We start from the raw sequence: 24,360 nt of genomic DNA, 5'->3' as shown, positions 1-24,360 counted from the left end.
AAATTTTTGCCTACATGGAAGGGACCCTTTGAGATCGTCGATAAGATCTCCCCTGTGGCCTACAAGATCCGCATCCCCAAAGGCGGTTCGGCAGAGGGGGAAGACAAGTGGGTCCACATAAACCAGTTGAAATGTTGCCATCCCAGGCACACTCTGCAACAACTGGAGGAATCCTCTGGAATCCTAGCGGGTACTGTATCAGACTAATTCAGTTCCAATCATAAAACATACCACATCTAGTCTCTAAAATATTGTGATTTACATGAAACTGTCTCTAGTGATACTGTTTTTATTAAAATAAGAGTGTAATGTTTCGTTATGATAAAATGCATATGCTGCCCCACTATCTCAACAGTGGTGGAAAAAAAAAATCGTCTATGAGTAGATATTGCCGCTTTTGCTTTATCATCCTAGGAGAGATGAAACCATGAAGGATGACCAAGAAGGACGATCCGGAGACCGGGAACGAAGACGCAACGGGCCCGGGGTACCGCCCAATCTTCCCATCAGGACCGGCGAGGAGAACTGATCGATCTGACCGGATAGAGAGGAAGATGCTGAACGGTGCCATCCACAGAAGAGGAAGAAGATTATGCGGACAGACCGGTGCGTGGGTCAAAACCCTTGGGCACGCGACTCCCCATCGACCCAAACTCAAAGTGCAGTCACGTGGGGGGGCTTGTAGGGTGTCCTGACCCACGTTTAAGCTACCCTGCTACAACATTTGGTGCTGTGGGCTTAGGAAATTCAAGATGGCGGAAAACCCACATGTGCGCCGAAATCCAGGAAAGCTGCGCAGTTGTGCGCACACCAAAATGTGTTTAGAATGCATTAATCCAAGAAAATCCCAAAAATGGGTGCAGTACCAGTACTCACCACTATCCAAAAGCCGGCGTTTTAAAACCACTCTGTGTGTGTTTTTCTGAAGGCAAGCCAAAATGCCTATTTCAAACCTTGCAACATGTGCAAAATATTCACTGAACACCAGCAGACATTTGGCAGAATGGAGTTTTGTGTGCTACAAAATCCGGGAAATGAAGAGCCCAAAAACAATGCTTATAACAAAAATGCTATGGAGTCAGCAGCTTAAGTTTAACTGCAACTGGATTTAAAACCACCAAAATCGAAAATGTTAGATTAAATGAGTGACCTATGTTTGGTGTCACATGCCTTTGTAATTGTTTAAATGTCATAGTTTTAAACTTAGAATCAGCATTCTAGCCGCATGTGCAAAATTACAAGTTATTTTAAAAGCAACAAAAAGTTAGCTGAAGGTCTGGCTTAAGGAACTTGATTTTGCCTAGCAACTAACCCCCATCAGGAGTGAAATTTGAGTCACAACCATGTTCCCAGGCCAATGTTCCTTTTGCTGCCCACACTAAGGATATGCCACCTATCTGATAATTGAATTTCCTGTGCTCTGCCAGAGAGTGAACAAAGCCTCTCCACTCAGGCAAAGGTTTTTATTACAGACGTCGTAAAAAGTGGCTTCCTCCTGGAGAAGCTGGGAGGAGCACTGCCTGGGAGAAGCAAGCTGGCTTGGCAGAAACTGGAAAGACTGGTTTCTGTACCATGTGACCTGAAAAGACACACCCCTGCAGCAAGGATATGGTTTTATAAAAAGGGGGATAATTCATAGTGCGGACATGTGAAAATTTTATAAATGATACCATAATTCTTGTGATTTTTCTGCCCACAGTTTAAGACGTGGTAGGAACCGGTGGTATGTTCAGGGGGGTTTTAGCGGAAAAGTGGATATTACTCTAAATGTGTGCATGTTAAAAATCTGAAACTTCATCAGTTAATGTCCCTACCCCCTGCACACATGTATGTAAAGTTGGGTCCATGTCGGAAATTGAAAAAGCAGTTAAAAAGTCAATTATGTACACTCTTTGAATGCGAGCTCCTAGAATGAGCAGATTTGGACATAGACATGGCTAAATTCAGCCACACCATGTATATGTAATTTTAAACAAATGTGTACCTGTGCAAATATGTTTTTAGGTCAGATATAGATTGTGTGTAAAGTTGACAGGGGTGGGTTCTCTGTATCATAAACAGACCTCATCATGATGACACTTCATTTCATTCCCCCAATCAAGTAAGGAATGAAAATTTGACCAATGACAGGGAGAGGGGCAAGGCTAGTGATGCAACATACACACCCATTCTCAAGAAACAGATAAAAGGAGAGAGTCAGGACACATAGGGACATTCAATTTCATCTGCCGCTGGAAGCCCTGCCGGAAAAATCCATACTTACCTCCATCAAACTCCAGAAAGCCAAACTAGAGACTTCAATCTATCCAAAGCAGTGCTGTGCCTAGCAGAGACCAGACCAGGCGCTGTGAGCAGAACCCGGAAAGACCTGACCAGACTGTTGACCAGATCGTGACCAAGTCGCTTTCCTGTTCAAAATCTCTTGTGAGTACTTAGCAAAACTCAGAACACATCTCTTAGTTTAAATTCATATAATTCAACCTATTTAACCTAAGCAGAACTGCCTCCTATCTGTCACCTGTCATTCTAGCTGCAAAAAGTAAAATTTGTCATTTTGAAAAAGTGTGCGTTTAAAATTTACAAAACCAAAAACGACCTTCACTAAATTGCTCATATCTCCGCAACCGTTTGAGCTAGAGACTTGCAATAACTTTTATTTGGAAGCTGAGATCCCAGGCTTTCTTAGGACCCCAAAACGGTAGAGATAGCCCTCGCGGTTCCTCTGTAATAGCGCTCGGCGCATCCGCGAATTTTGCCGCGATTTGCAATTTCTTCACATGTAAAAAAACTGCTGCTGCCTGATTTCATTTGCCAGAAATTCGTTTAACCTGTTAACTATCCCTGCATCATTGCTAGTGTGAGCCTGGACTAACATTAACTAGATACCACTCATCCTGAACCTCTAAAAGGGAATTAAGAGCGTTTCCAGCATATTTCTCATTCATTGCTAGCACCTATCAAAGCATTTGCCTGTGTTTTCAAACTTCTGTTTAAGCTTGCTGGATTGAACTGATTACATTAATTGCATTTCTGAGAACTGTGTGCTTTCCTCCCAATCCCTTGCATTGCGTAAAGAGGGGGGGAGTGAATAGCCAGAGAAAAGTGATTACATTGTTTGGTTGAAATCATATTGCGTATTTTCTGTACTGCATTCATTGAATATTGCATCCGCCTGAGTTTACATAAAGCATCCTCTACCACATGCTGTGTGCTAGTGCCAGATTCTCCGTTATTAATATTTCCCATATCAGATTAAGGGTGATATTCAATTATTAATTTATTATAAGTGTGATCTATATATATATATTTGAAATTATCAAATAAACCTTTTAAACTTGCAAAACAGAATTGTTTCTTGGCTCAGTGGGGTCAGGGGGATTCCAAGAGAGGGGTGTTATACAAGGGTAGTCATCCAGAACGCATGAACTGGACCTAAAGATATATCAATAAGGGTTTTCATTCAGTATCATAGACTAGGCGTTAACTTGGCTGTAGTGCTGAATTGAATCCTCTTACATGATATAGAAGACCCCGCCACCCAGATCAGTCCAACAAATGGTATTCAGACATGAGCGCATCTGAAAAACAAGCTACTAATGAGAGCTGCTATGTCTGTTCACTCATACCGCACGCATCAGGAACTCCTAAAATACTAGTACCCCAGGAAGTACCCTTGCAAGACTCCCAATGTTTGATTCATCTAATATTATGTAGAATTCGGAGTACCTCCCAGGCGCAGAGTTACAATAGAAATGCTGGAGAATGAAAAAACGTGTACAAGCAAGCGCCTGGGAGTGATTTGCATCAAAGAACCATTTTTTGTCATAAAGGGGACCAGATTCACAGACAATAAGTGGCATTACGAGAAAAGAGAATGCAAAGCTGAAGCACTAAGAGGGCTAACTGAAGAAAACTTCCAATGGGTCAAAGACATATGTGCTTCCATCTGGTCCCAGCACATTGGAAAACCGACATGGGTTACCGCTCTCGAAAAACACAAAAGGGAATTTCACATGAACTATGCTTCCATGGAAGGGGAAGGTGCAAATGGGCCCCAACAAACTATGCAACAAAACCATCATCATCCCCGATATGAAAAAAGGTACAGCTGCACTGACGGACATGTATTGGGTGTGTGGCAAACAAGCGTACCTGCATTTACCAGCATCATGGAGAGGTACTTGCGCCCTGGCCACTTTGCACTCCGCACTAATGGTGATTCCAGAAAGCAACATCCAAATAAAAGGGGAATCGGCTGGCAAGTCGACAGCAGGGCAATCGGCTAGCACACCGGCAGTGCCCCAACCAACACTGAGAATCGTACACATACAATATCATATCCGTGAATGACCTAAAAGAGACTGTTCCGCAGAAAAAGGTCAAATTATATTTCCACGGAATCTTCCAAACTCCTAGCTGAAATTCCTTCAAAATACAAGCTTTTCAACACAGCAGAAACATTCTTTGAGTCCCTCCTAACGCCAGGGCTCCAGGCACGTACCAACGCCAAGTGGTTACAGATCGTCCGCTGGGAGCTGATCCAACTGTCCAACGACACTGAAGAGGGGTTCAATGTCATCAAGGTGGTGCGTGCCTTGCGGCTAATGACAATGCAGAACCGGTACGTCCTATACCACCTCACAGCGATGGACGGTGGTGTTTGCCGAAAAATCGGGAGCGCGTGCTGTACATACGTACCTGCCGAGGACACAGACAATGGGACCCTCACCCATGTCATCTCAGCAGTACACAGTTTGGGGGAATGCATGCGGGAAGAAGGAGGAGTAGAACCCAGCAACTGGTTTGACAATATGTTCAATTGGATACCATCTTGGTTCAGTATCATGATGAACATTTTTGTTCCAGTCATCGTTTTTATTTTACTATTTTTCTGTGTGTGCCAACTAGGGATCCGATGTTGCGCAAAGTCTATGCCTAATTCAGCAATGTTGATGGTAACAATGGGCTGACAGGCAACAGTAGCAACAATGATAGATGCACAAATGCAAACCGGAGAGCCAAACCCCCCAAAATACCGCATGACTGCTGCCTACAGACAAAATGGGGACAGGGTCGACAACTTATATCATACCACAATCAAAGAGCCAACAGAGCTGCAGTGGTATGGGGAAGTGTTGGTGTGGGTGGACCTGGATGGGGATGGAGGAATTTACATGACCTGCACACCTGATGAGTATGCCAGGAAGGGGCATAGTTTTGCAAGTGTATGTAGAGCGTGGATACCCATAAAAGGCACACCTGCATGGGACGAAGCGCTGGCTGAAGCAGAGTATTATCGCAATGAGAGTAAAAACAAAAAGTAATTTGTTACTTTAGATGTAATGAAAGGGGGGAATGTGTGGGAGTGTCAGGGCCATTCGGGCCCCCCTCATCCATTCAGTTTAAGATGCATCACTCGCTCGACCAACAGCGGAGGACGCTCCCTATTTTTGCCCCTGTGTACATAACCAGCCCCAGTGCTGATGACGACACAGGTGGGGATGTTGGAGAGACACTTGGCATCCATCTTGGACACCTCCGACTCCATCTTTGGATTAGGCCTCACCGCGATACTACGAGAATGCTTCTCTCCCCTCTGCAGCGCCGCGCACAATGCTCGCAAAAGCCCCCACCCTTTTTCCCCGTCTCTGAAAGCCCTGCAGCTCCATTCTCACACCTGAGCCGGAGGTCATTGCAACAATATAAATGTAACGCATCACCCTTCCTCTGAGATCACTGTCCTGTGCATGAACCGGCTTGAACCATGCCCTGCAAACACATCCATCTCCACAAAACCTGCCTATGCCTCCCTCACCCCCGGTACTGGAAAATTACTGCCAATAAAACCCCATGGCCGCAATAGGTATTCTTTTGATGTGCCAGATATGTTACCCCAGTGCGATACCTAGCTCAGTGTGCCACGACTAATAAAAGTCAACCCCTGTCACTGTATATTGCACCTCAGAACTAACAAATGTCAACATGCCCCCTAGTCTGTTTGATGCGCCTAGACCCACCCCATGATCAACGATCCCACCTGGATCGAGCCCTCCCGAGTTGTGATAAACCCCCAAAGACCCCAGTAAATAATGATGTAGGTGTAAGCTTAGAATTTATATGATTTCTCAAATGAGCCTCAGTAACTTATTTAGTGCATGCTTGAAGCAATATGTTATGTAAGAGTGCGACTTGGGTTGCCGAGGCAACACCGTCCAGGGTGCCTATTCCCCCCTCCACCCCCCCTGTGAAACCCAGACAGAGTGGAACCACTTGGAGGGCTTCTGTGGAGAAGCCCGCCAAAATAGTGGAACAAAGGGCTCGACCTTGGTCAGAGTTACAGAGACGGACACAAACCCCATTTTGGAACCGAGTTCTGGCAAAAACACCCAACTGGGGAATAAATATTAAATAAATAAACCGGCGATATCTTTAACATTGCACCAAAAAGTGGTGCGTTTAAAATCAGTGGGAAAATCCCATAGAGAATATTCCTGTGGAATATTTCACGTGGTAACCACTGCCACCAGCCAGAAACTCGACAAGGGGGGACTGGATATAGCCCCCTTGAAAACAACAGACCCAGGGGCAATTATATTAACCCCTTCCAGTACTTCCACAATATCATGGTTTGTACTGGTTCTGTTCGCAATTTAGGACTAGTAAAGCCAATGGTGATTTTACATGCCCTGGGAGACAGTAGTCAGTCCCAGGATATGGAGTCTATGTTTGGGGGTCACTATGACACCCCTGTGTTACTGGACGGAGGGTGCTGTGTAACACACATAGGAAAAACAGATGATAGCCTATGGAGTAGAAAGGCTACCCCATAGCCCATAAGCACATACCAAGTTAAAGACATACCTCAAATCATGCCTAAGAGCGGGAGGAAAAGAGTCTCACTCTTAGCAGGAGAAAGAAAAAAAAAAAATCCAGCAAAGCTGCTGGGAGACTCACTAGGTTTGGGAAATTAACCTTGTAAGAGAATTCTCCCCAACAATAATAAAGCCTGGTCCTGACTGGGGTGTAACCCCATGGGCTTCGACAACACCGAAAATGTATTCCGGTCAGCTCAATTGCTGCCTTATGCGGTTGAAGTTCAAGAACGAGAAGAGGTTACCATCCCAGGACAAGTGCGACAAGTAACTCTTGCCCACAAAATTAAGCGAGGACAGAACCTCAAACAGGACGTCTATACAAATTTACATTCCCATCTCCAACAAGGTTTGTATTTACAATCTGACACCTCTAGTAAACCTAGGAACACAACACCATTCAAATATTGTTTGACAACAAGGATCCTTGAAGTATCACTTTGGGTGCAGACACCTTTATTGGAATGACAATTGATGCCCAACATTCTATCGATTTAGGTAATTAAATCATGGGGCCAATACCAAACAACTGTTTCGACATCAGCAACGGTATTCCTCCAGAAAAGATTTTTACTAGGCATGGGGTGAATTTCATGGTGTACTCTTCCTGCCCCTACGGGGTGGAAGAGGTGACCTGTGACATCAAGAGAGATGAGGCAGTGTTCAGAGTCAAGGACCAAAAGCTTGAAACCCTGGAACCTACCGTCCAGGTCAACACCATCAAAAGAGATCTGTCCACCCAAATGGAGGATACCACTGAAATTGCAAAGCCCAAGGTCTTTCCAGGTTTCACGCAAATGGTAGAGGAAAGGATCAAACTTGCTGATGCATGCGAGATAGAGGAGCAAAGACAAAAGCTGAAACAGGACTTCCTGGAATGACAAGATATATTTTCACTGGAATCATATGACTGGACGCACCTCTATTAATTTAACTACTATAGCCACAGACCCTGAGATGACCCCCTGTATTTGTTAAACAATACTGGTTACCTCTCTCGACCATGGTATCACTCACAGAGATGAAGAACCTAGAATCCTGTGGGATAATTCGTCCGATCCATAGTACCTTCAACAACCCAGTACTAGGTATACTCAAACCAAATGGCCAATGGAGAATATATGTTACAGACCTGCAAGAGTTAAACAGGTCCACATGTCAAGGTAGCCACTTCCCTACACCGATCAAGGGCTGGCACAGATCCAAGGATCAAAGGGTTACACTGCCATTGACCTGACCAACGGCTACTGACAGTACCTGTGAGTAGGGAATACCAGTAAAAGCTTGCCTTTATATTTGTGGGGGCAGCAGTACACATGGAGCTGAACCCTCTTTGGGCACATAAACTCTAGCGAGTTCAACGTCTTCCTGGATAAGGACTTGCCTGAATCGGGTGAAAGGGGAATCCTGGCCTATGTGGATGATGTTCTGATCAAGAGCGCAACTGTGCAGGAACATATAGCAGAACTCCACTATGTTCTAACCCAGTTGCAGAAAGCCAGAGCAAAACTTTCCTTTCAGAAGGCAAAGTGGTGCAAGACCAGAGTGAACTTGTTAGGACACAAGATCACCCGTGCGGGTCTTAATCCCCAAGCGAAGGAGGTGGAAGCCTTCATGAAATTAAAAGACACTACTACTCTCAGAGAATAAAGAAGCCTTCTTGGACTCGCTTATTCTAGTCGGAAGTTAATTGAAGACTATTTAGAGGTCCCTCAACTCTTAGTCCATTTAATAAAGGTTGCAGTCAAGTGGGAGTGGGGTCTGGGACAAGCTGAGGCAGTTTAACAACTGAAATGAAGCCTTTCCCAGGCTCCTTGTTTGGCTTTCCCCATAAAGAACAAGAAGTTCTTCTTGGAGACTAGGTTTTCAGATACCTGTCTAATAGTGGTGTTGTATCAAAAGCATGACAAGGTCAAAAAAGTAATCTCGTAGACAAGTAAGATTGTGTCCTCTGAGGAGGTGGTGTAGGCATTGAAAAACTACTGCTCATTCTTCCAGGGTGAGCACATCATTGTAGAGAGTCCCCATCTCCAAAGTGACAGAATCCGGGTGGGGAACATTAGTAATTCCAGAATAACTTCCTGGATTCTGTCCATGCAAGGTTTTCCTGTGGAGGTCAGATATGGCCAAAACAAGAAGAGTTAACTTGCGCAATGGTTGGCGGACTTGCATGATTGTGTCCAAGAAAACTGTCTCAAGGATGAAAGTCTAATGACCAACAACAACATGAAGGCGTACTTAACTTCCCCCACACAAGGTCTATGAAGGAGACATGTCAGGGGATACCCACAGTTTATGTGGATGGGTGCTCCTACCATGTTGATAACTGGGAAACAAAACTAGTGACTGGTGTTGGGAATGCATGGATTAATGATACCCAGAACCCTCTGCCGGTTACAAAATAGGACCCCAACGTAGTTGGGTTGCAGAGTTGATGGTCGTGCAGCAAGCCATCCTCACTGCAGTTCACTACTAACTCAATGAACTGGTCATAATCACTGACTCAGATTATGTCAGGAAAGGGATCGTGGAGCAACAGATTAACCGGAAGAATCGAAGCATGCTTTGTGCCAACAAAAAAAGCATGCCAAATTGATCCAGTCAATTCATGATCTGGTGACTACCAATGAGATGACCATCTATTGGAAGATGATAAAGAGGTCATTCTAAAATAGAGGGGTCAGATAAAATGGGGAATGACCTGGCTGACCAGCTGGCTAAAACATGAGCCCTGCAGAGGGATTTCAGAGGAACAGAAACCCTGCTGGGGGACATCCAAGTTGCTGTGGTCACCAGTTCAAAAACATGTGTGAAAAGTGAACTCTCGACTGCCCAGTGGAATAATGATACCCCAGGCTTTCTGGAGCCTGGGCCCACGATCTTCAATGCTTTTTTCCTAAATACCTTCCCGAGCCCTCCGCTCATCTTCCTCCAACTCTCTGCGGGTGATCCACTTCTCAAAGCAAAGACTTGGGAGGAGAGCTTTATCCACTGCAGGTGCCATCCTGTGGAACAGCCTCCCTGCTTCTCTCCATCTTGAACCGGATCTCCTTAAGTTCTGGAAACTCCTCAAGACTTTCCTCTTCACCTCCTCCTTCTCTCTCCCCCTCCCATGCTAACCACCTTTTTCTGCTCTCTCGCTCCCTCTCCTCTATTTCTGTAAAAAGAAAGAACATAAATCAGGTTTGGTGAAATAGTGAAAATGCATTGTTTTCTAATTGTATCCTGTTGTTGTTTTGGTCAATTCTGTGTAAAGATTCTGGGGAAATATGCTGTGTAAAAAGTACTGAACCTCGTATCTATTAGCTAGATAATTCACTTCCAGCCTGGAGGCAAGAAGGGAGTCCGGGAAAGTCCCCAGGAACAAGGACAGGGTATATAAGTGGATGCAGTACGATGAACGAGAGCTACTAAACATAATAGAACTTCTTGGATTTGAAGCGCCCACCCTGGGGTGAATTATTTCACATTTGAATCTAGATGTCAGGTAGCTGCCCCACCACAAGGAACAAGTTACTTACCTGTAACTGTGGTTCTACAGCATGGGTCTGGCATGGATTCACATGCTCATGAATAAAGAATACATAGCAGTACACACATGCATAACCAAGGGAGGTGGCAAGGCACAACATTAAGCATTTCAACATCTCAACATTAAGCATCTCTTACCTCCTCACCAGGCTCACCTTCAAGCAAACAGGTTGCGCAGCACTGCTTGACCAACTCTGGACTCCTCCCTGGAATCCCGGTCGACGCAGTAGAATCTTGTGAAGGTGTGCATCGACCTCCACGTAGCAGCCCTGCAGATGTCCAGCAGGGGCACACCAGACAGGAACGCTGTAGTTGCAGCAATCGCTCTGGCCGAATGGGCTCTCGGACGGCCAGGCAACGGTCGGTTTGCAAACCGGTGACAATGGGTGATGCAGCCGGAGAGCCACCTGGAAATTGAAGCCTTGGAGAGGGCCTTCCCTTGGTTCACAGTACCAAAGTTCACAAACAGCTGTGATGTCTTCCGAAAACTCTTTGTGCGGTCCACGTAGAACTTCAGGACTCTAGCCACATCCAGCGAGTGCAAAGTCCTCTCAGCCAGCGACGAAGACGATGGGAAGGAAACAGGTAACACCAAGGGCTCGTTGAGATGGAAGTATGACGGCACCTTGGGCATGAAGGAGGGGTGTGTCCGCAGCACGACCATCGTTTTGTGGAATGTTAAGTATGGAGGCTTACAGGAGAGGGCCTGGATCTCTCCCACTCGTCGTGCAGAGGTAATGGCCACAAGAAACGCTGTCTTCCACAACAAGAACTTCAGCGGTGATGAATGCATAGGCTCGAACGGAGGACCCATGAGCCTAGTCAGCACCACACCACAATGAGCTCCCACGCCAGGGCCGGAGCCTTTATCGGCGGGAACGAACGAACGGAAAAGTCCTTTAATGAATTCCTTGACTAGGCGGTGTGACAACAATGACGACCGCCCCAGAGTTCTGGTGTAGCGGGAGATAGCCGCCAGATGAACCTAGATGGAAGCATGGGCCAACCCTGCCTTGGCCAGCGACAGCAAATACGGCAGCACCTGCGGGCCGTAATCCGTAGAGGGTTGAGTTTCTGTGCACGGCACCAGACACCGAACCTCTTCCACTTATGGCTGTAGCATTTCAGTGTAGACGAAGCCCTGGCTTTGGCAAGCACCTCCTTGCAGTCCGCCGGGAGATCGTATCCACCAAACTCTAGCGCTGCAGGAGCCAGGCCTGCAAGTTAGGTGACCCTGGTTCGTGGTGCAGAATCACGCCTCCTTCCCTGGTGAGAAGATCTGCGTCCGCACGAAGCTTGACTGTAGGGGACGCTGACATGTCCACAAGGTCCGGGTACCTTATCTGCCTCAGCCACGCTGGTGTGAAGAGGATCATCCTGCACTGGGACCGTCTGCGTTGACGGATGAGTCGCAGAAGCAACGGCAATGGGGGAAACGCATAATGGAACAGGCCCTCCCAGGGGAAGGAGAATGCATCCCCCATGCTCCCCGGCTGAGGAAACCTGCTGGCGAACCTCCGACACTTGGTGTTCGTCGCTGTCACCAACAGATCGATATGGGGATTGCCCCATTGTCGAAACAGTAGGTCCACCTGATCCTGCCGAAGTTCCCACTCGTGGCAAGAGCGCAGCTCCCTGCTGAGTGAGTCGGCGACAGTGTTCTTCACTCCTGCCAGATGAAAGGGTACCAGGAACATCCTCCGGCCGATGGCCCAGTACCATAGATCCTGCGCTTCCTTGGAGAAGGCAGGAGATCTGGTGCCCCCCTGCGTCCGGATGTAGAACATTGTGGTGGTGTTGTCGGTGCACCCAAAGCCAAAGGCCTCTTGCATGGAGATTTCCGGTGTGCGGCCCCCATCCCTCTAGGGAGGCGTCCGTCGGCACGGTCTACTGATGTGCTGGGGTCTGGAAGTCTGTGCCCGCCGCTAGATGCACGTGGATGCCCCACCACTGGATCGCTCGACGGAATGTCTCATTGAGGGCGATCTTGACCTCGAAGCTTCCAGATACCTGAATCCAACGGGCGTCGAGGAACTCTTGCAGCGGCAGCATCCGCACCCTGCACAGCCGAACGAGGTAGATGCATGACAACATCATGCCAAGCAGGGACTTGATGGACCTCACCCTGGCAATTTCCATGGTCAACAGCCGTTGCACCTTGCCCAGGATGGCCTTTACCCTGTCCTCCTCCACCCTACCAGCCTTCACCTCCATCCCCTCCACCGAGGGACAAGACGGAGACTGCGACGATGGGTACGGGCGACGATGACGGAACGGACCTCCCGTCGCCGGTACCCAGGGCTTCTCCACCCGACGAGATCGGTTCATTCTACGCCATGATCTCTAGGGCCTCGGAGTTATTTCAACTGAACCCCGAGGAAAAGAAGGAGGGATTCCTTTATCAGCGCTGAGAGGCCAAGAGGAAGACAGTGCTCTCCATCCCACTGTTGGACGACATTTGGGACGAAGGACTGTCCCTCCTGAAGAACCCGTCCTCAGCCTTGGCAAAAAGAGACCTGTACGAGAAGAAATACAGGGTGCCAGACTCTGCACCGAAGTGTCTCAGATCCCAGCCTTCCCTGGACTCGGCAGCGGCCGTAAAGAATTCTGCAGGGTAGGCGGCATCGACTTCCACTTCCCCATCGGACAGCGAGGGAAAGAAGCTAGACGCCATGGGACGATGGGTCATCTCGTCGGCGGCAACAACCATTAAGGCGGTCAAGTCTCTCGCCATTGTAGCCCGCTACGACAGGGAGCTTTGGTTTAAGATCACCGCTCTCCTGGACTTCCTTCCAGAGGACAAGAGGGCAGAGGCCCTTGAAATCCTACAAGAAGGCGAGGTGGTATCTTAGTCGGCAGGTCCCCTGATGGTCCAGGCGCCGCTGGATCGCCAATTGGAGGCACGGGCATCCTTGTCCTGATCTGAGCACAGGGTGTGCAGAGCTTGTAGGATGTCTGCCGACATCTCGGTCGGTGGTGGCGGCAGGAGCGTCGGCAGTGGCGTGGTGTCCTCTGGTTCCTCACCGACCTGCCGCGCCTCGTCGGTTCCCTCGTCGCTTTCCACGTCCGCCTTGTTGGGGTCCTTCCTGTAGGACCTGGCCTCGACAAACTTCTTGTCAAGCACTGTCTTCAGGCCATAGAGCTCCTCCTCGGAAGAGATATCGGATGGACTACCGTGCCCCCCTCCTTCTCGGCCAGGGGTGACGGCCTCGGGGAGATGATCGGCATCATCTTCATGGGAGTCTTCTCAATGGGCAGTTAAGATGATTCCCTCTGAGCAGGCAGGGAAACTCATCTTGGGGGTCGTCTCCACTGGGACCCCATCTGTGGCCTTCGCCAGGGACGCCACCACCCCCTCAATAGACGCCTTCGCCTGGTGACCCTGGGCCTTCACGACCTTGGGCGCGTCTGAGGCCTTCACCGTGGGGGGAGGGTCAATGCCATGCTCCCCCTTAGCTTTCTCCGTGCGAGTCGACCGGGACTTTTACAGAAGCTTACCCGGGTGGTCCGACTTCCTTTTCTTCGCCAAGCCGGAGCGTTGGCTCGTGGTTGACGGCGATGCTGCGCCTGGCCTGGCTGCCGCAGAGCCCTTACCAATGGCGCTCCCGGTGCCGCGGACTCACGGTTCTTTGCCTTATGTTGGGCCCCTGTCGCCAGAGCACCCTCAAAGGTCTTAGAAGACCACTCAGATTTCCTCTTGGGAGAGGCATGCTGCCGGGGCTCACCTGCTGATGGGGTCTTCGTCTGTAGCCGCTTGCAATGGTCCTTCATGGTACGTGGCAACATGTCCTTGCAGAACGCCCAGGCCTCCTCCACGTGCGAGTGGTCTGAATGTAGGCAATAAAGGCACAGGTAGTGCACATCGTCCAGGAAGATGTTCTGCAGCCCGCATCCTGGGCAGATATTGAACCGAGGTGTCGAGTCTATCTCCTCGGCCATGTCCACGCAGTGTTGGCCTCCAAGAATCTTCTGGATTCCTCCAAGAAGTGAACTTGAAGAAAATTCGCTCTTGAGGGGCGTAGAAAGGTCCGAAAACGGGTCCCCATTAGCCGGCTGATGGATCGATGGATCTTGAGGTTCGATTAACCGAAAAATGGAACAAAACTCTTAGGGAAAAAAATAAATAAATAAAATCGCAAAACAGTAAAAGCTCGAGAGCTATAGCACGAGGACTCCAAACACTTGAACGTGCGGTAAAAATCTGAAGATGGCTGCCAGAGGAGGGGCTTAGGTAGAGGGCAGTCATTGGCTGGGGCAGTATGACCCAGAGACCAGTGATTGGTTGTTAGGAGAAGTACCGTTCAGAAACGAAACTGAAACCGATTCTTTCTTTACCGAGGATTCCCAGCCTGACGACAGGGAATATTCATGAGCATGTGAATCCATGCCAGACCCCATGCTGGGGAAATATATTTTCCTTGACCGGCGCAGCCATATGGTCTGACAATCGTTCCTAGTTCACAGAACCTGGGAGTTTTTGCCAACCTCTGTGTGCCCTTCTTGAAAGACTTGGTGTCTATTTTTCAAATTACGCTGATGATACTCAGTTGGTCATAGAACTATGTGGCATTTATAAAAACTGACCTGAAGAGAGTGACACATTTATGGTGAAATCCAAAATTGGATGATATGTGCTTAAAGGCAGCAGAAACAGCTTTTGATCTTCGGATCATCCCAAGCTAGAGGGAAGCTTGAGACTTTGTATGCCAGTGTTTCTATTAATAATCATATTCTGGGCACCCCAAGGTGAAAACACTGAGTTTTTTTTTTAAGCTGCTCTCAGTTTAGAGGTTCACATTCAACATACAGTGTTTAAAACACAGTATCATCTGAGACTGTTACGCTTGATAAAAGCCTAGGTTTCAGAATCTAACTAGGACACCCTTGTCAGAGCTATGATCATGCCCAGAATAGACTACTGTAGCGCCCTCCATCTTGGTGCAAATCAAGATAGTCTAGTCACCCTTTAAGCTCTGCAAATTGATGCAGTCGGTTTGATAAGAAAAGTGAATTGGCAGAAGCCTATTTCGGAGCATAGGAGAAGTCTCCATTGGCTCCCGGTGAAGGCTAGGATTCAGTTTAAGGCCCCCAACTATTGTACACAGGTGCTGTTTTGGACAAGCACTAGGTATTTGAAAAATCGCATGAAAGTGCATACTGCTAAAAGAGCCACTAGACTTAGTGAGGAGGTATGAACGATTGTGCCACATAGTAAACCTGTCAGAGGAGCTGGAAGATCCTTCCCTGTGCAGGCTTCAATGGCATAGAATAAACTACCGTAGGCTATACGTACAGAAACAAATCTGTTACATTTTAGAAAACGTTTTAAGACTCTTCTTTTTAAGTAAACTGTTCTGGCTATTTGACCCTAGCTTCTGTCTTAGTTTCTTCTTTTCTTCTGCACCCTGATGCCTGTGGGCTCTGGCGCGATACAAACCGACAAATAAATAAACCTGGGAGCATGTCATTATCTCACGATAGAGACCCCCACCCTTGGTCTGCACGACTCTCCGCTGTACAGCACTCCGTTTCATTGTGAGCGTTGAGCTCTATATATGGCAGCACTTCAAATGAGCTTATGGTGTGCGCCATTAGATACTGGACACAGAAAAGGCAGATACTCCCAGGTGCAGTAAATTACTCCTACTGGAAGTTCTACTTGAAAACTGAAGTTCCAAAGAAATAATATTACAACCAACTACTTTTGAAAAATCAGTTCAGATCACAGAACGGGGCCCTTCTACTAGTCTGAAATGGATTAACTTCCTCCGGAATAAAACTAAAATTCTAAAAGAAACTTCCATGAAGGTCCCTTTGACTGTATATCACTTCTTAGTCTACACATTAGGCATATCTCTGTGCACTTTCACACCTTACATCCACTGCTTGCATTCAAAACGTTCAGGTGTAATTTGTGTGTGTTTAACGAAAGATTCAAAAACACCACTCTGGAATTTTGTGACAAATTGCAAAGTTACATTGTGAGCATTGTACCTTTTCCCCATCCAGACATCTACTTGGCACAATTCCATATCATTATCATGGAACAGACGAAGGGCATGCATAACTTAATCCAAATGCATGCCAATCGAAAGATTGGCAATCCTTTCATCAATTCAGCATACATTAATCATAGTGGACTACCTTTTCCGGGAGCAAGTCAAATGTATGCCTGGAAAACGATTTGTCAATCAACCCTGCTATGCAGATAAATTAACCAGGGTCTAACATGAATGTCCGCGTGCAGCTGCCTGATCAGTTTCCATTCTGTAGTATTATAAATATGTAATGTTTCCACTCTGTAGCATTATAAGTATGTAATTTATAAAGTGCTTCCAGCTTCTATCAGCTCGTAGAAGTCCTACCAGGCACTTCAGAAACCTAGCATGATGCAGGAATTTGGCTTTGCAAAGCAAGAAACAAAAGGCTGCAAAATAATTAAAAGCATCATTCATAGGAGGCGAAGCGGGCAAACCTGGAGCAATCGAGGCTTATTTGCCTTGCCCCCACTTTACACACCCAAATCAGCAGAGCGATGCCCTAGGCGTTCCGGTTATGAATTAGCAATACTTTTATTAAAAAATAAACTTTACCTGTAAACATTTGATACAGGAACATGATAATGGCAGAGAAACTGGACATACAGACGTGTTCCAAACAAGACTGACTAACTGGCAAAATTAAAATTAACCGCTCCTTTTAGTGGCTTTACCAAAATAGACAACTGAATCAGCACCAACATTTAAACACCAACACTTTAATAATGAGAATAAATGCAGATAACAGAGGGTCCTAGGCCTTCTTTAGCGTTTTCGCTGGTATTTAAACTTATAGATGGCCGGCGAGTCCACAGTTTCCTTCTTTATCTTCACTTTCTGGGTTTTGTCCTAAAAAAAAGCAACAGAGGCAGTGGTTTATTTCCAGATGGGGATCGTGCAATACAATGGAGGAGACACTAACACACGAAAGGCTGTCATCCCTACATTGGCAAATTGCATTCTGTGCCTCTATAGTTCTAGAATCAGCAACAGCTGACATACACCCAGAATTAGGAATACTCTACTATACAACACTACTTTCATTGGCAATGAGAGCAAGCTTCGTGGCGCGTGAGGAGGAGACTTGTAGATGGAACAGTACGGGTGTGCAGTCAAGTAAACCAGGATTTTACTGGTGTAAAAAGTCAACCAGTAATGTGCAATTGTGCCTCTAAAAATGGACCCTACACGTTTACAATTCGAGCCACAGGAGATTAAGTGATTTGCCCAGAATCACAACATATTTAAAAATTCCAATGCTCTATGGTTTAAAAAGAAACATTTCACACTCAACAAAATCAAACTATTAGGAAAATAAAATAGTACCCACTTATTAACCTTCTGATCACATTAACCAACTTGCTTCCAGTGTTCAAAAACCTTAAAATTGTATCCCTAAAATAATGAATTGTTAAGTTCAACGAGACTGGTCTCATTCAAAATCAAGCACCAGAATTGCTTAACTCTGATAGGTTAGTCAGAACTGGACACGATCATGTGAGGTTTTTGAAATTCCTAGTACCTAGGGAGACCACATTGTAAAACCATATTTCACATAATACCGCCTGATTATGAACATTGGCCTAAGCACATTCGCATCACACTGAAAACCGCGTCCGAATAAATCTGAATGAAGCCGACTTCACCACCATTTTGGAATCATCCGCCATTTTGATTAAACTCCTGTTTTCTGTCTCATGTTAAACTGCATTTTCGGCTCCAGCAGAGAAAAATGAACTTTGCACTGTGTCAACATGTTAAGGCTGCTGAAGCAGAATGTTTGTCCTGAACTAAGAAAGCTGAACTGAACCTCAATTTAGATGTGGTCTGTAACAATAGCATCATCCTTGTTCAAACACTGGAACAGAATGGTGAATAGCTAAAACTATGTGCCTTTGCAGAAATCCATTGTGGTTGTTCTTGAAAATGGACTTACTTTAAGCTCGAAAAACAGATGTTACCATTGTATTCTGTGTGCAGAAAAACATGTCAACTGTTTAAAGAAAACATCAAACCATGTACAACTATTTGATTCTGTATTAGCAATGTGAACTGGGTATGAACCCTAGTAAATTGTTAACTTGGAGATGGGCTGGACGTTGTAACCAGGATTGTGTATAAGAAATGCATGCTTTGTAATGTCCAGCACTCTCTCCCCTCATGGTGTCTGCTGGTACACACTGCAAGGTGTTGGGAGCCAGATAGCTATCTGTATCTGCATATTAAAATTGTACATGTACCTCTGAACTCGTGACTGGCGTATTTCATTTTTGGTGGTACTAAGCCTCGATATTTGCTTTGTTCTTTCAACGTTGCACCCCCACCCCAAAACTTCAATAGTGGCCAGTCTATTGAAACAAAGCGTAATAAATACATTGTTGGCTCTTTGGACCACTCAGAAACGGACACATTTTGCTGTGGTATGTCATCAACAGAAGCAACTCAAACGTATTCTGTGGATAATGGCTGGGACTCAAGGTACTTTAAATTCCACAGCCAGCCAACCTCTGCCTTCACCGTCGATTCCATTACTAAACAAAAGTATGGGCCATCCAATCTGGTTTCATACCAATGCTGACCATAAATGCATCATTCTCTTTAACAAATGTAAAAAGACCCACATTGTTGCCCAAAAAACCATGCAGCAGAGATGAAGGCCATCAAACTTTTCAACGGGACAAACCTGATTCCCAGTGTTAGTAAAGTTTGCTATGAGGTTATCCAAGTCCAGCTCCAATTGCCTGGTTCAGGATGGAATTTACAAACAAAACCAAGCGCCACAGGTTTCCCCTCTACCTTTTGTGAGCATGCCGTACCCAGCACCAGATATGCTGTACCCAGCACAGTAAGTGGTAACAAGGGGAAAAAAAAACACCAACCTTTACATCAAATCACCCTAGGGAGCCCACCGCAATGCAGGCCTTTGTAAATTTCTCCTTGCTCTAACTTTCACTTACAAACCGTCTTTCTCCTATAAACCAATCACTGAGCTCTGGGTCATACTGCCCCCAGCCAATGACTGCCCTCTCCCAAAGCCCCTCCTCTGGCAGCCATCTTCAGATTTGCTAGTACGTAAGTGGCAGGATGGCCAAGAAGAGGTGCAGAGGGGCAGGAGGGAGGGTTTGCATGTGAATCAATAGTTACAGGTAAGTAACTTTTTCCTTCTCCAGCATGTGGTCTGGCATGGATTCACATGCTCATGAATAAAGAATACATAGCAGTACAACATTACACAACAGTAGCAAATACTCTTACCTCCGGAACAGGCTCACCTTCAAGCAAACAGGTTTCATAGCACTGCTTAGCTGACCCTGTAACTCCTCTCTGAAATCCTGTCGACGCAGTAGAATCTTGTCGCGGTGTGCATGGACCTCCACGTAGCAGCCCTGCAGATGTCAGCAGGGGCACACCAGACAGGAACGCCATTTTCGCAGCGATCGCTCTTGTAGAATGGGCTCTCAGACAGCCGGACAGCGGTCAGTTTGCCAACCGGTGACAGTGGGAGATACAGCAAGAGAGCCACCTGGAGATGGAAGCCTCGGGCAAGGCCTTCCCATGGTTCACAGGACCAAAGTTCACGAAAAGTTGAGATGTCTTCTGGAAAATGTACATGCGTGCCACATAGAACTTCATAGCACGAGCCACATCCAGCGAGTTCAAAGTCCTTTCAGCCGGCGACAAAGGTTTCAGAAAGAACACGGGCAACACCAAAGGCTCATTGAGGTAGAATTCCAACTGAATCATTGGTATGAAGTAGGGGTGCGTCCGCAGCACCACCCATGTGTCGTGGAAATTCAGATACCGCTGTTTGCAGGATAGGGCCTGATCTCACCTAGGAAAGCAGTTTTCCACGAGAGGAACTTGAGAGGGGCCTGATGAATAGGCTTGATGGGCCCCACCACCCATGAGCCTCGTCAGTACCACGGGGCTGGGGCAGGAGCCTTCACCGGCAGCAACGGTCAAAATAGTCCTTTGAGGAACTCTTTGATGAGACAGTGGGACGGAAGAAGACAGTTCTAGAGACCGGGTGTAGCGGGAGATAGCTGCCAGATGCACCTTGATGGTGGCGTGCGCAAGCCCCGCCTTGGCCATGGACAAGAAGTACGGAAGAATATGCGGGGCCGTGACCCTCAGAAGGTTGATCTTCTGCGTCTGGCACCACGTCGCAAAACGTTTTCACTTGTGCCAGTAGCATTTCAGAGTCGATGACGATCAAGCCTTGGCAAGGACCACCTTGCAGTCCACCGGCAGTTTGTACCCTCCGAACACCAAGGCTACAGGAGCCAAGGCTTCAGGTTCAGCGGTCCTGGTTCGTGGTGTAGGATTGTGCCGCCTCCTCTTGCAAGCAGATCCGCAACCACCAGTAGCTTGATCTTGGGTGACGCTGACATGCTGAGAAGATCTGTGTACCAAATCTGCCTTGGCCACGACGGGGCGACAAGGATCATCCAGCATCAGCACCGTTTGAGTTGACTGATGACTAGCAGTAGGAGAGGCAAGGGGGATGAGGGGGGGGGGAGAGACGCATACAGGAACAGGCCTTCCAACGGGAAGGAAAACGCATCCCCCATGCTCCTTGGCTTGTGGAACCTGCTGGCTTTGGAGTTTGTCGCCGTAGAAAACAGATCGATCTGGGGTCTGACGCACCAGAGGAAGCGGCTGTCCACTTGATCCTGCCGAAACTCCCACTTGTGGCAAGAGCGCAGCTCCCTGGTGAGAGAGTCAGCGATGGTGTTCTTAACTCCCGCCAGGTGAAAAGGAATGAAAAACATCCCCTGGACGACGGCCCACTGCCACAAGTCCTGCGCCTTTCTGGAGAGAGGCTGGGGGTCTGGTGCCCCCTGCTTCCTGATGTAGAACATGGTGGTGGTATTGTCCATGAAGACCCTCACCACCTTGCGCTTGAGGGACAGAAGGAATTACTTGAGGACCCAGAACACTGCTCACAGTTCCAGGACATTGATGTGGAGATCCCTCTCCTCCAATAGCCACAGGCCCTTGGTGTGGAGACATCGGGTGTGGGCTCCCCAGCCCTCCAGAGAAGCATCCGTGTTGACCGTCTCCGGGTATGGGGGGCTTGGAAATCCAGGTCTCCGGAGTTGTTGGACTACACGCCCCAACACCTTATCGCTCAATGGAAATCCTTGTCGAGAAAAATCCTGCCTGCGAAGCTTCCGGCCACCTGGACCCACCGAGCGTCCAGAAATTTCTGAAGGTGCTCCATCCGCAACCTGCAGCGTCTGATCAGGTAAATACGCAACAATATTATGCAGAGCAGTGACTTGATGGTCTGCACCGTGGCCATCTTCTGTGTCAACAGCCATTGCACCTTGCCCAAAATGGACGCTATTCTATCTTTTGAGGGGGCCGCAAGGCAGGAGACCGTATTGAGCCTGGACCCCAGGAACAGTCCGTTGTGCGATGGAATCAAGCAGGACCTTGGATAGTTCACAGAGAATCCCAGATTCGTCAGGAGCCGAATGGGCCTGTCCGTGTGTTCGACAGCGACTTCTCTTGACTTGCCATGGATGAGCCAGTAGTCTAGGTACGGGTACACATGCATCCCTTGCAGGCGTAGATGGGCCACCACTGGTGCCAGGCACTTCTTAAACACCTTGGGCACCGACTTCAGTCCAAAGGGAAGGGCCTTGAATCGCAGTGCTTTCCCTGTACAGCGAATGCAGGAACTTCCGATGCTTCTCGTGAATGGGGACGTGGAAGTAAGCGTCCTCTAGATCCAGCAACGTTAGGAAGTCCCCTTCCTCCAGTTGGCCTAGCACATGTTGCAACGTGCCCATCCTGAATGTTTGGAACTTGAGGTACACGTTTAGCCGCCGCAGGTCGAGAATGGGGCTCGAGCACCCGATTATCTTTACCAAGAAGTATCTGGAGTAGACTCCAGAGACCCAGAGTCGCTTTGGAAGCAGCTCTATCGCCCCTTTTCTTAGCATGGACTGTACTTCCTGCAGGAGCTGAGGGATGTGCTGCTACTGCCGGGCAACCAGTGGCATCCGCGGACACTTCTCCTAGAATTCTAGTGTGTGTCTGTGGGCAAGTGCATCCAGCAGCCAATCAGTCGGTGGAGATCTTCCACTCGCTGACGAAGCCCGCAAGCCAGCCTCCCATCGGGGTGCATAGGTGGGGGCCCGACATCCTGGCCGGTTCAATCCTGATTCGGGGCCTGCGTGCCACCTTGGGAGCGATGACGTCGGCCTCCTCTGAAAGCCTTCGAACAACCCCTGTAGGCCTCCTGGTTTGTGGAACAGGAGGGCTGATGGTATGAGGAAGATCCCCTGCTGAAACCCTTGGAGAAGGGCTGATGGTATGAGGAAGATCCCCTGCTGAAACCCTTGGACGAACTGCCCGATTTTCCTCCTGAGGCACGAAAGGAAGGACAATGTTGCTGAAGGGCACGGGCCGTCTCCATGTCAGTTTTCATGACTTGCAACAATTAGTCGTAGGCCTTCCCAAAGAGATTGTCCCCATTGAAAGGCATGTCCAGGACCATCGTCTGAACTTCCTGCCAAAAGTTTGTGGTTTTCAACCAGCTACGACGACGGAGGCAGACACTGTTCCTCATCTGTCGGAACCCTGTATCTGCAATGTCCAGGGCCACTGTGATGGCATGGTCCGATGCCACCTCGCCCTCCTGGAGGCTCTCCAGCACCTTCGATCAGCTTAGCATCGGGGAGAAATTGCAACAACAGCGCCATCATGCAACACAGCTCCCGGTCGTATCTGGCCAGGATCGCAAGAGCATTCGCTGCCTTGACCGTTGTTGCAACCGTGTATATGACATTCCTACACATGGCGTCCAACTTCTTCCCCTTGCTGGCCGAGGCAACGGAGGCTGAAGACTATGGATTTCAGGACTTCTTCCTCGCAGCAGCCGAGACCACAGATTCCGGGGAGGGATGTGACCGCAGGCACTTGGGTGCAGACTTCGGCACCCGCTGCTTCTTCTCCAGCCTGTCTCTTTTCACAGGGGCTGAGGCAGGATTTTTCATCAGCGCCAGGCCCTCATCCCAAACATCGTCCAGGGGAGGAACCGCCAGAATGGTCAACCTCTTAGCCTCTCTTTGCTGGTAAAGGAAACCTTCCTTTTTGGCCTTTTCTGGCATCAGCTGGAGGAGCACAGGTGTGCCGGCGACCATGGAGTGGAACAATCCCACTTTGTCTTGGGGGAGAAGCTCTTGGCGGCGGGGAAACGCTGCGGTCTACTGTGTCTGTCGTTGCCGTGTCCATTCCCGTGTCCCTAGGAGAGGAGGGCATGTGCGGTGGTTGATGAGGCAGCATAAGGTGCCGTTTCCTCTTCTTTGCCAGCGGGAGACCTGGTGCCACCGTGGGTGCCATTGGCATCCTGTTCTGTATCTCCGACACCAGTGTGTGGAGAGTGGAAATGATGTCCAGCTATATGACCCTGGGAGGTGTCGGGGGTAGGGCTTGCTGGCGCTAGCACCCACGTCGTCGTCCCCCCTCAGCGTGGTCGTCCTCCTCTGTGTTTCCCACATCCTCCGGGACCATGTGAACGGACACCATGTCTTCGTCGTTTGAAGAAATATCCGTGCCCTGCAGCACGGTAGATGTCTCCACAACCCACTCCCCTTTGTTGCGTCCTGAATGGTCGGTCTCGAACTCATCCTCTTCTCTGGTGTTTTCTCCACCGGCTTGGCTGAAGGTTCCTGCTTGGGAGGAAGGGCTACTCTGGGTGCGGTCTGGGTCCCCTGGACCGGGTCAGCCCCTTTCGCCTTCGAGTGGGCAGCTGCCCCCAGCTCGATCATAGAGGATGACTTTGCCTGGACTACCTGGGACTTCAGGGATAGGTTGGACACCTTACCCTGCGCCTTGGTCTTCTCCGGCTTCTCCCACAGTTTCCCTGGGTGAGTCAATTTCCTCTTCGAGACTTGAGATGGAGGCAG

General features: G+C 48.2%; 1 protein-coding gene across 1 annotated transcript in view; it reads right to left on the bottom strand.

The window, feature by feature from the left end:
• Positions 1-17,140: 17,140 nt before the first annotated feature.
• The window catches only part of UTP11 (UTP11 small subunit processome component), a 167,148-nt gene continuing 159,928 nt past the window's right edge, over positions 17,141-24,360 (bottom strand). The window contains exon 8 of the mRNA XM_069622670.1: positions 17,141-17,290. Within this exon, the coding sequence (XP_069478771.1) occupies positions 17,207-17,290 (84 nt within the window). The 3' untranslated portion in view covers positions 17,141-17,206. The remainder of the gene's footprint in view (positions 17,291-24,360) is intronic.

Source organism: Ambystoma mexicanum, chromosome 11, assembly GCF_040938575.1.
Source record: "Ambystoma mexicanum isolate Mex_15411 chromosome 11, UKY_AmexF1_1, whole genome shotgun sequence".
NCBI lineage: Eukaryota > Metazoa > Chordata > Amphibia > Caudata > Ambystomatidae > Ambystoma > Ambystoma mexicanum.
Note: the sequence above shows the minus strand (reverse complement) of the source record. Positions and strands in the feature narration are given on the sequence as shown.